The sequence below is a fragment of the Aotus nancymaae genome, unplaced genomic scaffold, assembly GCF_030222135.1.
Source record: "Aotus nancymaae isolate 86718 unplaced genomic scaffold, 86718_ANA_hifiasm-v0.15.2.pri h1tg000020l, whole genome shotgun sequence".
Lineage (NCBI taxonomy): Eukaryota > Metazoa > Chordata > Mammalia > Primates > Aotidae > Aotus > Aotus nancymaae.
In genome coordinates, this window is record NW_026988432.1 from 56,421,424 (window position 1) to 56,434,591 (window position 13,168).

General features: G+C 40.5%; 1 protein-coding gene across 3 annotated transcripts in view; it reads left to right on the top strand.

Annotated features, from left to right (window-relative positions):
- Window positions 1-414: 414 nt before the first annotated feature.
- The window catches only part of CLUL1 (clusterin like 1), a 30,713-nt gene continuing 17,959 nt past the window's right edge, over window positions 415-13,168 (top strand). Inside the window, exons 1-5 of one of the 3 annotated variants that reach the window (XM_012445033.2) lie at window positions 415-507; window positions 1,443-1,561; window positions 2,674-2,822; window positions 9,487-9,654; window positions 11,580-12,009. In XM_012445033.2, the coding sequence (XP_012300456.2) occupies window positions 434-507; window positions 1,443-1,561; window positions 2,674-2,822; window positions 9,487-9,654; window positions 11,580-12,009 (940 nt within the window). In that variant the 5' untranslated portion in view covers window positions 415-433. Of the gene's footprint in view, window positions 590-1,442; window positions 1,562-2,673; window positions 2,823-9,486; window positions 9,655-11,579; window positions 12,010-13,168 lie in introns of all 3 variants that reach the window. The other 2 variants (XM_021673886.2, XM_021673885.2) reach the window with 2 other exon arrangements.

Sequence of the window (13,168 nt, forward strand, 5' to 3'; positions counted from 1 at the left end):
GGCTTTCTCACTTTATCTGGTTATATCACTTCATATATTAATAGTCAAAAAATGCCAAACAAACAAAACAAAAATGCCAAATGACTGTAAATACACTTTTCAAACTGTTTTATCTAAGAGTTTACTCACTTTCACGTTGCGGCTTATAGTATTTCCAATCTAAGAGATTTATTTTGCCTGCATAGGAATCTACGTATTTTAAATTGAAAATTTTAAGAATATTTTTAAGGCTTTAATGAGTCCTATCAAAACAGATTTGTAAGGAAGGTAGCCCAAGGTCACTGTTCCCAATTGTGTACACAGCCTGCCCTCTAGTGTTTTCTTCTAAGCTGTACCAAATTTTAAATCATAGTCATAATCTCAAAATGTTGGGTTAATAGGATTAAACACTGAGTCATCAAATTGACAGGACAAAGCTAAATCCCTGACACAGATGAAAATTAAAGCAGAGAAAAACAAAGGTCCTTCCAGGAACTGGTGGCAACTTCACTGGGGAGATATTGCAAAGTTAGTGGTAACTAGACTGTATTAAAAAGTTTTGTTTTGTAAACTGGATATTGACAGAAGGAGAAGAGTTAGTTGAAATGATGTATGTAAAATGTGATAACTATATAATTACTAGTACAGTTGCTAGTTTATGATTTTATTGAAAAGGCATTCCAAATGTTGATCAAATAATGGAGTTTTCTGTGGTTGTTTTCTTTTTAAATAGTAGATATACGTAAAGCAGTTAACTATCCCCTTTGTGGGAGTTAAAATAATCAAGCTTATTTTATAGTTTTAACTTTATTAAAGCATATGGCTATTCTAATTTATTTAACTTTTCTTAGTAAGGTTTTAACCTTTGAATTTGGAATATTTATTATTAATGTATATCAAATTAAACTCAAAGGGAAATTCCTTAAATGAGAAGAAAAAATTTTAACTGTGCATTATTCATATAGCATAATGGGTTTTATAAGGAGCATGAGAAAAATATGTGTGGTTGGTTTTGCTTTCTTAAAAAAAAAAATAGCAAACCACCTAGGTAAAAAACTCACTTGAGAACATAGAATTTTGGAGGGAAAAAAATCCCTCTAACAGATTCTAATCAATTCTGTATTTAGAGATGTTTGCTGTTGACAAGGAAATAAAATGAAGCTTGGACTCTGAGAGGACGTGATCTATCCTGCCCATTGCGTTGAGTTTCAAGTACTTCAGATGGCGACCTTATTTAACTGTCATGAAGAATTTAAACCAAATAGGGACTTGATTTTTTTTTTTGTTTTTTTTGACTTACATTTCAAGCTTCCTTATGTCTCAGGCACATTAGCATAAGTTGTCTAAAGTTATAAAGAAAAATTGAAGGAAAAATGCTTTGGAATCCCATGTGTTTTCAATTGATGCCAACAGAAACTAACCTAATGGAAGGCATTTGATGCGGGTTTATTTTTCCTTTGCAGTAACAGCGGGATCATGAAGCCGCCACTCTTGGTGTTTACCGTGTATCTGCTATGGCTGAAAGATTGTCACTGTGCACCTACTTGGAAGGACAAAGCTGTGATCAGTGAAAACCTGAAGAGTATGTTTGGTTTCTTATCCATGCTGTGTCCTGTTTGCATGTTGGCTGTCCTGCTGGCATTTATAGTGAGTCGCAGTTGAGAGATAACCATATTCACTGTCTGCACGGTGAAACGTTCTCCAGGTACTTAAACCAAGTCATCATGACTCCAAACATCTGGATAAAAATAGAAAATTCCAATCACGTCTCTGCAAACGTTCACATTTCCAGATGTTTGTATCATGTAAATAAAACTTGCCAATTTTTTCACTGCTTTTTTTTGTATCATCCAGATGGTTGGTGTCATCTCAGCACAGCTCTAATGAACAGTAAAATATTTTTCTAGCATTTGAAAAATTTAAACCATTAGAGTAATCTGTGCAATTATTCTTAAACTAGTGAAAGAATGGGTTATAATTACATTGAATCTGGTTGTTCTATGGCCATTAACTTGCAACCTTTGCTTGGTGATAAATGCTTTGGGTAGTTAATATTTAGAAGAATCAATTAGCTAAAACGTAGCTGATTTGGGGTCTGTAATTAAATTCAGAGTCAAGAATAAGCTCCTTAGGAGGCCACCTCAGCTATTTTGAACAGGGAATGACAGTTTATTTTAAACCTACTAAGGGCTTATTAAAGGTATAAGACACGTCCATTAGGTTATAAAGGAAGCTTGTATTACGTGGGATATTTTCTAGGTTTCATGCCTCTTTGGAATGTAATTGAAGCTGAAAGAAAGAGAAATTGTTGATTGTGTCTGAGATCCCCAGCTGGGCACTTAATGTAAATTGTTTGTGAAGAAAATGCAAAATTTTCTCTAATATAAACACACTTGAGTCTTAAATGAAAGAAAAAAATGGATAAATGAAAACAGGGCCTGAGCAAAATGACAAGAAGGAGGTTCAGTGACCTCTGATTTGTTTAGGGGCTCACAAGTGAGGAACAGAAGGTATGGTCCATGTGGCAGCTGGGTCCATGTGGCAGCTGACAGCTAATTCATTATCATCTGCTTTCAGAGTATGAGCCTATAAAAGAACAATTAAGCTTCTCTTTAGGAAACATGAAAGATTGGTGAACTTGGTGTTCTGTAACCTGATCAGATCTCAAAGAAAAAATTGCCACGTGTCTTTTAGGTTTTTCTGAAGTGGGGGAGATAGAGGCAGATGAAGAGGTGAAGAAGGCTTTGATTGGTATTAAGCAGATGAAAATCATGATGGAAAGAAAAGAGAAGGAACACAGCAATCTAATGAGTACCCTGAAGAAATGCAGAGAAGAAAAGCAGGTACAGTCATTGAAAATAATGTCTGTTCTTACACAGATCTGGACTAGAAATATTGCATTTGTTAGTGCCATTGATGAATTACTTATTTTCCCTAATAATAAATTTTACGGGTAGTTGCTTTAATTAGAGGACAAGTTTGAGGGAAAATTCAGATTTCCTTGAAGAGCATATTTCCTATAGAATAGGCTTCTGCAGGACTCCAAACCCTGGAATCTGGGGGATTCATCTCTGTGTAAGTGCTGCTTTCTCAAAAATAAATAATTCTTGGTCTATTCTGAGTTAGGATATTGAGTCAAAAGTATCTGGAGAGTTTTTTAACTAGATCAGTGGTCTCCAGAGTTTTTTTTTTTTTTGGAGACAAAGTCTCCCTCTGTCACCTGATCCTGGCGAACTGCAACCTCTGCCTCCTGGGTTCAGGCAATTCTCCTGTCTCAGCCTCCCCAGTAGCTGGAATTACAGGTGCCCACCACCACGCCTGGCTAATTTTTATTTATTTATTTATTTTTTTAGTAGCGGTTTCACCATGTTGGCCAGGCTGGTCCTGAACTCCTGGGCTCAAGCGATCCTCCCACCTCAGCCTCCCAAAGTGCTGGATTTACAAGCATGAGCCACCATGCCCCGCCCAAAGTTTTTTGGTCTCTCATTTCAATGACTAAAAAATTTGTTAGCACTCATTCCTAAATAAATGCATATTAATTTACTTATAAGTTAGATACCTGAATTGCTGCCATTAATATCTCAAGGCACAATATGTATTTAAGGTGAGATTCATCATTAGTGAGTGTGGATGTTAAGTCCACATTTCAAATAATCTTCTAGATACTTTGAAACTTTTAGCCAACTTGCCAGATCTGATTAGATCGCCATAGTTTTCCTTTGTCACATGGCCAATAAAGAGCTCACGATGATGAACTGTCAGCTCTGCCATTTGCTTTTTGTCCACTGAGCTTAAATTATTCATTTGTTTTTAATCTGCCAAGTTTTTTTTCCAAGAATCTTGTTAAGCCTCCTGTCCGTTTACTGAAGGTTAGTTTAGTTAAAACTGGATAATAAAATCCATTAGTCTACCTGAGTTTTTTTTTTTTGAGACAGAGTTTCGCTCTTGTTACCCAGGCTGGAGTGCAATGGTGCGATCTCAGCTCACCGCAACCTCCACCTCCTGGGTTCAGGCAATTCTCCTGCCTCAGCCTCCTGAGTAGCTGGGATTACAGGCACACGCCACCATGCCCAGCTAATCTTTTGTATTTTTAGTAGAGACGGGGTTTCACCATGTTGACCAGGATAGTCTCGATCTCTTGACCTCGTGATCCACCCGTCTTGGCCTCCCAAAGTGCTGGGATTACAGGTGTGAGCCACCACGCCCGGCCTACCTGAGTTCCTGTACATGGCAATTCACATGGCAATTGACTGCATGTGAGCAGAGCAAGGGAGCTACGGTCGATGCTTCTGGGATGTAGAGGATCGATCCCTTCTTTCCCAAGGTTCTCACACAGTTGGGCACATACGATGTCTGACATATGCATCTCAAGAGAGCACCATGTAGCCAGGAGTGGTGGCTCACGCCTGTAATCCCAGCATTTTGGGAGGCCAAGGCAGGTGGATCATCTGAGGTCTCGAGTGCTAGACCAGCCTGACCAACATGGAGAAACCCCGTCTCTACTAAAAATACAAAAAACTAGCCAGGCATGGTGGTGCCTGCCTCCAGCTACTCAGGAGGCTGAGGCATGAGAATCGCTTGAACCCAGGAGGCGGAGGTTTCAGTGAGCCGAGATCACACCATTGCACTCCAGCCTGGGCAACAGGATCAAAACTCGGTCTCAAAAAAAAAAAAAAAGAGAGAGTACCATGTATATCCAATAATGCATTAACCTAATTCACTTTTTAAAATTCAAATAGCTGCTGGGCATGGTGGCTCACGCCTGTAATCCCAGCACTTTGGGAGACTGAGGCGGTAGTTCAAGACCAGTCTGGCCAAGATGGTGAAACCCCGACGTTACTAAAAATACGAAAAATTAGCTAGGGGGAGGGAAGGGGATGGCAGGTGCCTGTAATCCCAGCTACTTGGAAGGCTAAGGCAGGAGAATCACTTGAACACTTGGTGGGGACAAAGGTTGCAGTAAGCCAAGATCGGGCCACTGCACTGCAGCCTTAGGCGACAGAGACTGTGTCTCAAAAAAAAAAGAAAAAGAAAAATTCAAATAGCTTTACTTAATAGCTATAGCTCGAACTATGTATTTTATCAATGGAGAATATATATTATATTCAAATGTCCTTGGAAGATGTAAAAAATTGTTCATATGCTACAGTATAAAGTTCAGTACATTTCTAAACTATAGACATTGAATAGCTTGCAGTTTAATGACATTAATAATTAACATCACACTCAAAAACAATGATTTTTTTTTTTAAAAAAAGGTTATCTTCAAACATTACCCTTAAATCAAACAGGAAATTAAAATTTAACAAAAATAATTTGGAAAGTCTTTTCAATTTTCATGTTGAGAGTAAATTACTTTTTAAATTTATTTTTATTTTTTGAAAAATGTTAAATTTTAAAATACGTATAACAAAATTTACCATCCTAACCATTTGTAAGTGTACCGTTCAGTAGTGTTGAATACATTCACATTGTCATGCAACCAATCTCCAGAATTCTTTTCATCTTGCAAAAACTGAAAGTCAATACATATTAAACAATGCCCCATTCACCCTACCCCAGCCAGACTTTTAATTAAAAAGTATAAGTGGAAGTTCTAACATTTTCTATCTATCCCTCTATCTATAAAGTTGAGGACCACTGAATTCCAGATTGCTGCTGGCATCTTTTTACTTCTGAGCATCACGGCCTCTGGGAGTCCATTAAGCAACTGGAGCCAGGTAGTGTGACAGGCTGACCCCAAAGCTGTGTGTCAGCCTGTCATCAGACTGATTGATCTTGCAGTCGCACCTACTGCCCTGAGTCAGTCAGGATTCCAGCAAGGAAAGGAGAATGCCTGACCAGCAGCTGCAAAACCCTTCTCCCTTTTGGCAGCAATCAAAAGATTTTGAGGAAATCCAAAATAGCTCCTTATCAGAAAAATGTGGAAGCCCCTCCAGCTGGGATATTCCCTGGTGGGCTTGTGAGCTTGATCATCTGGGAATAGAGACACTAGATAGCACTAATACACTCTTCACAAAACACATTATCACATGAACTACTTTGAACATCTGGGTAAACCACTACTTTCATTTACATCTAAGAAAACTGGGATTTGAGATGTTTGTTAATTAACATGTTACTCCAACACTGTAATGAGTGCACTGAGATAAAGTCAGCAGATGCATGCATGTGGGACCCAGTGACTTTCTGCTTTTCTCACTTCCCTGAACCTCCTGGCAAGGAAGATAGGGTATACAGCTGTAATAAGAATATTCGAGTTTGGGTGAGTCAGGGAAGCAAATGTTGATTTCACTTCTGGCCCTGAAGAATCCAAGCAACTAGGAGAATTTTTGTTTATTCTTAAAAACTTTATCGTACAAAAATTCATTGAATTATACTCTTAAGTTTGAGGCACTCAATTAGAAAATTGGAAAAAAAAATCTCTTTAACCCTGAGTACCCCTCCTTAAAATTACTTTAAGCCTAGAATAAAGGTCAGTTTAGACAATTTATGAATTAACAAACATGGTGCAAGCAACCCTAGTCTCCCAGTATTGAGCCCTACCCATTCTAGGGGGTACTGCTTGGTGGTGACCCAGGATCATCACTGACCCCTTCCACCACCGCTCCTTATTAATATTTAGTGAGACCATGTGAAACTTATTAAGTAGGAAATCCTAGAGAAGGTTAGAGCAATTTGAACCCCAAACCAGGTTTTATTTGTTTTTGTTTTTAATGAAATGGGGTCTTGCTGGCCAGGTGCAGTGGCTCACGCCTGTAATCCCAGCACTTTGGGAGGCTAAGGCGACCAGATCACCTGAGGTCAGGAATTGGAGACCAGCCTGGCCAACATGGAGGAACCCTGTCTCTAATAAAAATACAAATATTAGCCGGGCGTGGTGGCAGGTGCCTGTAATCCCAGCTACTCAGGAGGCTGAGGCAGGAGAATTGCTTGAGCCTGGGAGGCGGAGGTTGCAGTGATCCAAGATCGTGCCACTGCACTCCAGCCTGGGCAACAGAGAGAGACTCCATATCAAAAAATAAAGAAAAAGAAATGGGGTCTTCTTGTGTTGCTAGGTTGGTCTTGAACTCCTGAGCTCAAGGGATCCTCCTGCCTCACCTTCCCAAGTAGCTGGGATCCTAGGCACGGGCCACCACTTCTGGCTCAACACCAGGTTTATATAGTACTGTTGATAAACTGTCAACTATAGGAATAGAATTACCAGCATGAATCTGCCAGTTGGTACAATGTCTAGCAGGAAATGGAAGGCATCGGTAGGATATTCCTACAGAAATATTTACCAGACAGAGGTCTACTTCTTCCATGGCAATGTTTCACTTCCAAAACTTGGGACCCCTGATTTGGCAACTGTTTCTTGTTATGCTTCTGGGCAGTCAGTGGAAGGAAGCCTGAGAAATACTAGTTATTATAATGGACTAGTTATAATAATAGATTCCTTGCCTATGATAATAGATGCCTTGCCTATGATAATGGATACTAACTATAATAATAGATGTCTTGTTTGTTTAGCTCATTTAATGCAAAGACCTTGAGAAATAGATACTATTATTCTTATTGGCAAGTGAGGAGACTAAGGCTTACATATATTAATAACTAATTTGTCCAAAGGTACACAGTCACTGTAGTTTGGAATTGGGAATATTAAGATTTTGGCTTATAGAGACAATGAGCAGAATATGTAAAATTGGGACTGACTGAGAAAATTCAGTAGGTATTGTTACATGCCTTGGAGAAACAACCCTGTTGTTTTTTTTTTAAGACCGAGTTTCACGCTTATTGCCCAGGCTGGAGTGCCATGGTGCAATCTTGGCTCACTGCAACCTCCGCCTCCTGTGTTCAAGTGATTCTCCTGCTTTAGTCTCCCAGGCAGCTGGGTTTACAGGCACCCACCACCATGATCAGCTAATTTTTGTATTTTTAGTAGAGACAGGGTTTCACCATGTTGGCCAGGCTGGTCTCAAACTCCTGCCATCAGGTGATCTGGCCTCCTTAGCCTCCCAAAGTGCTGATATTACAGGCGTGAGCCACCACACCCAGCTAAGAAACAACCATTTTAAGATGTAAGATTCAGCCAGTGCAGTGGCTCATTCCTGTAATCCAAGCACTTTGGGAGGTCAAGGTGGGCAGATCACTTGAGGCCAGGAGTTCAAGACCAGCCTGGACAACATGGTGAAACCCCGTCTCTACTAAAAATGCAAAAATTAGCCAGGTGTGGTGGTGTGCACCTGTAATTCCAGCTACTTGGGAGGCTGAGGCAGGAGAATCGCTTGAACCTGGGAGATGGAGGTTGCAGTGAGCTGATATTGCACTACTGCACTCCAGCCTGGGTGACACAGCCAGACTCTGCCTCAAAAAAGAAAAAAAAAAGATGTAAGATTCCAAAATTCTTCTGCAAAGTCCAAGGACACACACACACACACACACACTCTCTCTCTCTCCTGTCTGAGTCAAAATGTGCATTTGGCAAGCTGGGGCCCTGGTAGTTTTCTTATGTGGATCATAGCAAATGCTACCTGGCTTAGCAGCAGAACTTTACAATGAGGTCAGCTAACAAATCCTAGCCAGGCAGAGAAAATGTAGAAGACTGTCAGTGTCCAGGTGATTCTCTGGGGTTAGTACTCCAGGAAAGGGTCATTTCCATTATCTCTGAGGCTGTCTTCTTATGGACAGGTACACTATACTCACTTCATTCCCCTCCACAATATCTCGGCATGGAGTGAGCTGGGATTCAGAAGTCCACACTTGCAGGGAAGCCAGGGGTTTAGGCAGGGGCACAGGAAGAAAGGTCTGTTGCACTATTGTGCTGACCCACAAGGCACTCCAGGGTCGTGGCTGAGGCTTGCAGGGACAGGTGCCACTACTGCTAGGCTCCGCACCACCTGGAGCACGACTTGGCCAAGTACAGCAAGCACCACAAGGGGGAGCGCTGGGAATACAGACAAGAAGAACAAAGCTGGCTAAAGGATGGCATCTCTGCAATTAGAATGTAACTTAATGGGAACATTTAATTTGACATACAGGAATTGCACTTTCTTGCAATGTTTAAGGATGTACAACAGTTAAAGGCAGCATAAATGAAAGAAATAAAATGTGCCAGCTTTATAAACTATAAAGCCCACTTTCCCCCTCCCTCAGTGGATGAGAATTGAAGACAGACTTACCAGTAAGTAGGTAAATCACGTTGTTTCCAGATTGGGATGGCGTCTTCATTGTCAGGTCACCCACATCTAGAGTAACTAACGTCTGTCACATAGCAAACATGCAACAAATACTTATGAACAAATGAGCAAACAGATGAATAAGATTTACAGTCTTCAATAGGGATCAATTAGTGCTCTTTTCTTAGGCAGAAAGCTTTGGGAGAGATCTGTCAGCTGCAAGGCACCTGAAGGAGAAAGAGTGAAAATGCAGTTTAGAATGTGCGCATTTCAAAGGGTGAAATCAACTAAGGTGCACTTAGAACCATGAAAAGAAAATTGGACTTTTGTTTCTACTTTTAATTAGGAGGCCCTGAAACTTCTGAATGAAGTTCAAGAACACCTGGAGGGAGAAGAAAAGCTATGCCAGGTGTCTTTGGCTGATTCCTGGGATGAATGCAAGTCTTGCCTGGAAAATAACTGCATGAGAATTTATACAACCTGTCAACCTAGTTGGTCCTCTGTGAAAAATAAGGTAAGATAAAAAGAGAGCTCAAGATTTCACAGTTCTTAAGTCACCTATTTCAGCTTACTTTTAAATTAGTTTATGTTAATATTTAGAACAGAGATGCCTGATCCGTTATAGGCCTTTTGCTTTCTAGAATCTAACACTAATGCTACGTATCATCACCTGTGTAATACGCAATTTATAAGTTAGGGCATCCATTCAGTGGACACTGCATCTCTTAAAATATCCTGGCTTTCTGCTTTATATTTGTTATTTGTGAACATGTTCCCACTAGATGGTAAGCTCTTTGAGGGCAGGGATCATATCTTGTTTATCTTCATTTGGGCATTAGAGGCATCCAATAAATGTTTACCAAATTGCATTCAGAATCATAGTATTGCAGTCTCTGATTTCAATCTACATTAATTTTTCCTTCTGGAGGCCATTTAAAGATATTCTCTGCCTCCCAAATGTCACCTTCAACATGCTTGCCTCCTTATGTATAGCATGCACACATGTGCACACATACACACACCCCTTCATGTCCCCTTTTGCCCTACCTATGTATGTTCTGTAGGACTGGCATGTTTTCTTTTTTGTCCCCTTTGGTTGTCTTCTGAGTAGAAGGATCAAAGAGGGTGCTGACCTGAATAGGATGAGCTCTGCCCCACTAAAGGCTCCAATTAGGCTAGATTTTCCTTCCCCTTCAAGAAGTGAGCTGAATACAAAATTGAGTGGAATTTCATGCTCCATATTAGAGCACACACTAATTAGAGTATACTCCTGGCTTGGCAATGCCATACTCAATTACAAAGGGAGCAACTACTAAGATGATGAATGCGCCAAGTTAATTTGCCCCCACTACTAATTGCATCTGCTCTATTTTCAGAGCCACTGTCACCTGCTAATACACCAGAATATGGTGTAATGAGCACCAGCAGGAAGTCAGGAGATTTGGGGATCTCAGTTGTGTGATCTTATGAAAACTTCTTGAGGCTTTAAAGATTTGTTTTTGTGGATGAAGAATCAAGTAAACAGAAGCTGGTATAGGGAGAGGCAGACAATCCACCCAAATTACTTTCTTTTATTTTTTTCTTGAGACATGGTCTGGCTCTTTCGCCCAGGCCAGAAGGCAGTGGTGCCATCTCTGCTCACTGCAGCCTCCACCTCCCGGGTTCAAGTGATTCTCCTGCCTCAGCCTCCTGAGTAACTGGGATTACAGGCACCTGCCACTACACCCAGCTATTTTTGTATTTTTAGTAGAGACAGGGTTTTACCATGTTGGCCAGGCTGGTCTTGAATTCCTAACCTTAGGTGATCCATCTGCCTCAGCCTCCCAAAGTGAAAACTTGACCTTTTTAGGCCATCGGTGGGCAAATGCAAGCCAGGAGAAATTTCAGATCCTGTTTCCATAGGCAAAGGCAAAGCCAGGTATAAGAGGGTTAAGAAATTATCTTAAAGTTAATTGTCTCATCTTAGCTTGCCCAGAATTATTCTTGATTTGAAATGACTACTGTAAGTTGACTTTAAAATTTACAATAAAAAATGGTCCAGGGCCAGGTGCGATGGTTCACGCCTGTAATCCTAGCACTTTGGGAGGCCAAGGAGTGTGGATTGCCTGAGCTCAGGAGTTCAAGACCGGCCTGGGTAACATGGTGAAACTCTGTCTCTACTAAAATACACACAAAAAATTAGCCGGGCGTGTCAGCATGCAACTGTAATCCCAGCTATTCAGGAGGCTGAAACAGGAGAATTGCTTGAACCCAGGAGGCAGAGGTTGCAGTGAGCCAAGATTGTGCCACTGTACCCAGCCTGAGCAACAGAGCATGACTCCATCTCAAAAGAAAGAAAGAAGGGAGGGAGGGAGGGAGGGAGGGAGGAAGGAAGGAAGGAAGGGTCCAGAAAGAAACTAATATTTTATTTCCATTTCTGTCCCCTACTCTACTCTGCAGATTGAACAGTTTTTCAGGAAGATATATCAATTTCTATTTCCTTTCCATGAAGATAATGAAACAGATCTTCCCATCAGTGAAAAGCTCATTGAGGAGGATGCACAACTGATGCAAATGGAGGATGTGTTCAGCCAGTTGACTGTGAATGTGAATTCTCTCTTTAATAGGAGTTTTAACGTCTTCAAACAGATGCAGCAAGAATTTGACCAGACTTTTCAATCACATTTCATATCAGATACAGAGCTAACCGAGCCTTACTTTTTTCCAGCTTTCTCTAAAGAGACAATGACAAAAGCAGATCTTGAGCAACCTTGGGACATTCCCAACTTCTTCCAGCTGTTTTGTAATTTCAGCCTTTCTATTTATGAAAGTGTCAGTGAAACAATTACTGAGACACTGAAGGCAATAGATTTACCAAAACAAGACAAAGGCAAGTATTAAAAGATTACTTTTACTTAGATGTCTACACTAAAGTCAAGTTTTGTTTAGCTTCAGAAACGATAGACATTTCTGAGTCACATTGTATAACATTTCTTGAAGTGACAATTTATGGAAAAAGTTTCAGAGCCTCTTAAAAGAAGCTTTGAAGTCTGCTACACACCATCCCTCTTCCATCATTATTGAGAACTGAACTCTTTCTAGAGCAAATTTTCGAAGCAGAACGAAAAAAATGCTAATAGGTTGAGAACTTTAAAAAAAAGTTCCTTCATTTATTACTTATTTATTTTTATTTATTTATTTATTTTGAGACAGAGTCTCACTCTGCCGACCAGGCTGGAGTACAGTGGGGTGATCATGACTCACTGCAACCTCCACATCCTGGGTTCAAGTGATTTTCCTGCCTCAGCCTCCTGAATAGCTGGGACTACAGTTTTGAACTCCTGACCTCAGGTGATCTGCCCGCCTTGGCCTCCCAAAGTGCTGGGATTGCAGGTGTGAACCACCATGCCTGGCCATTTCCCTCATTTATGAAAGCTCATGTGGATGCTCAGCTCTATTCTGCTAAAGCATCAGGGAGTTTTTAAAAAATTGATCTGAAATCCTCAACTCCCAGTTTGAGAAGAAGCTCACTCTCACATGTAACCAGAGCAATTTAGTCCCCTCCTCTGAATCACTACAATCATTACTTAAATCATAAAGTGTATGCATAAAACCGCAGAAAATGCTCATAAACCCCAAACTACAGAATTATTAGATAAGAATAGCTTTCCACCAATACTAATCAGGCCTCATGGCACTCCATGTTGGAGACACAATGCTGCTGTATGTTTTAAGCCAGGAGATATCTTCTGTGGGCTTCTATGGAGGAAATTAGATACCGTGTTTGAGAAATGAGAATTGCCACAAGGGTCAAGTGTAGGATCTGCATCTCCTTTGTTATTGTATTGACCACTAAGCCAAATTGAAGGCTGCTCCCCTCTGAGATGAAAACTCAAGTGGGCTCCTTCTATCTGACTATTTTTCTTTTTTTTTTTTTTTTCTTTTTTTAGGGGGTGGTAAGGATGAAATCTTGCTCTATTGCCCAGGCTGGAGTTCACTGGCGTGGTCTTGGCTCACTGCAACCTCCGCCTCGTGGGTTCAATCAATTC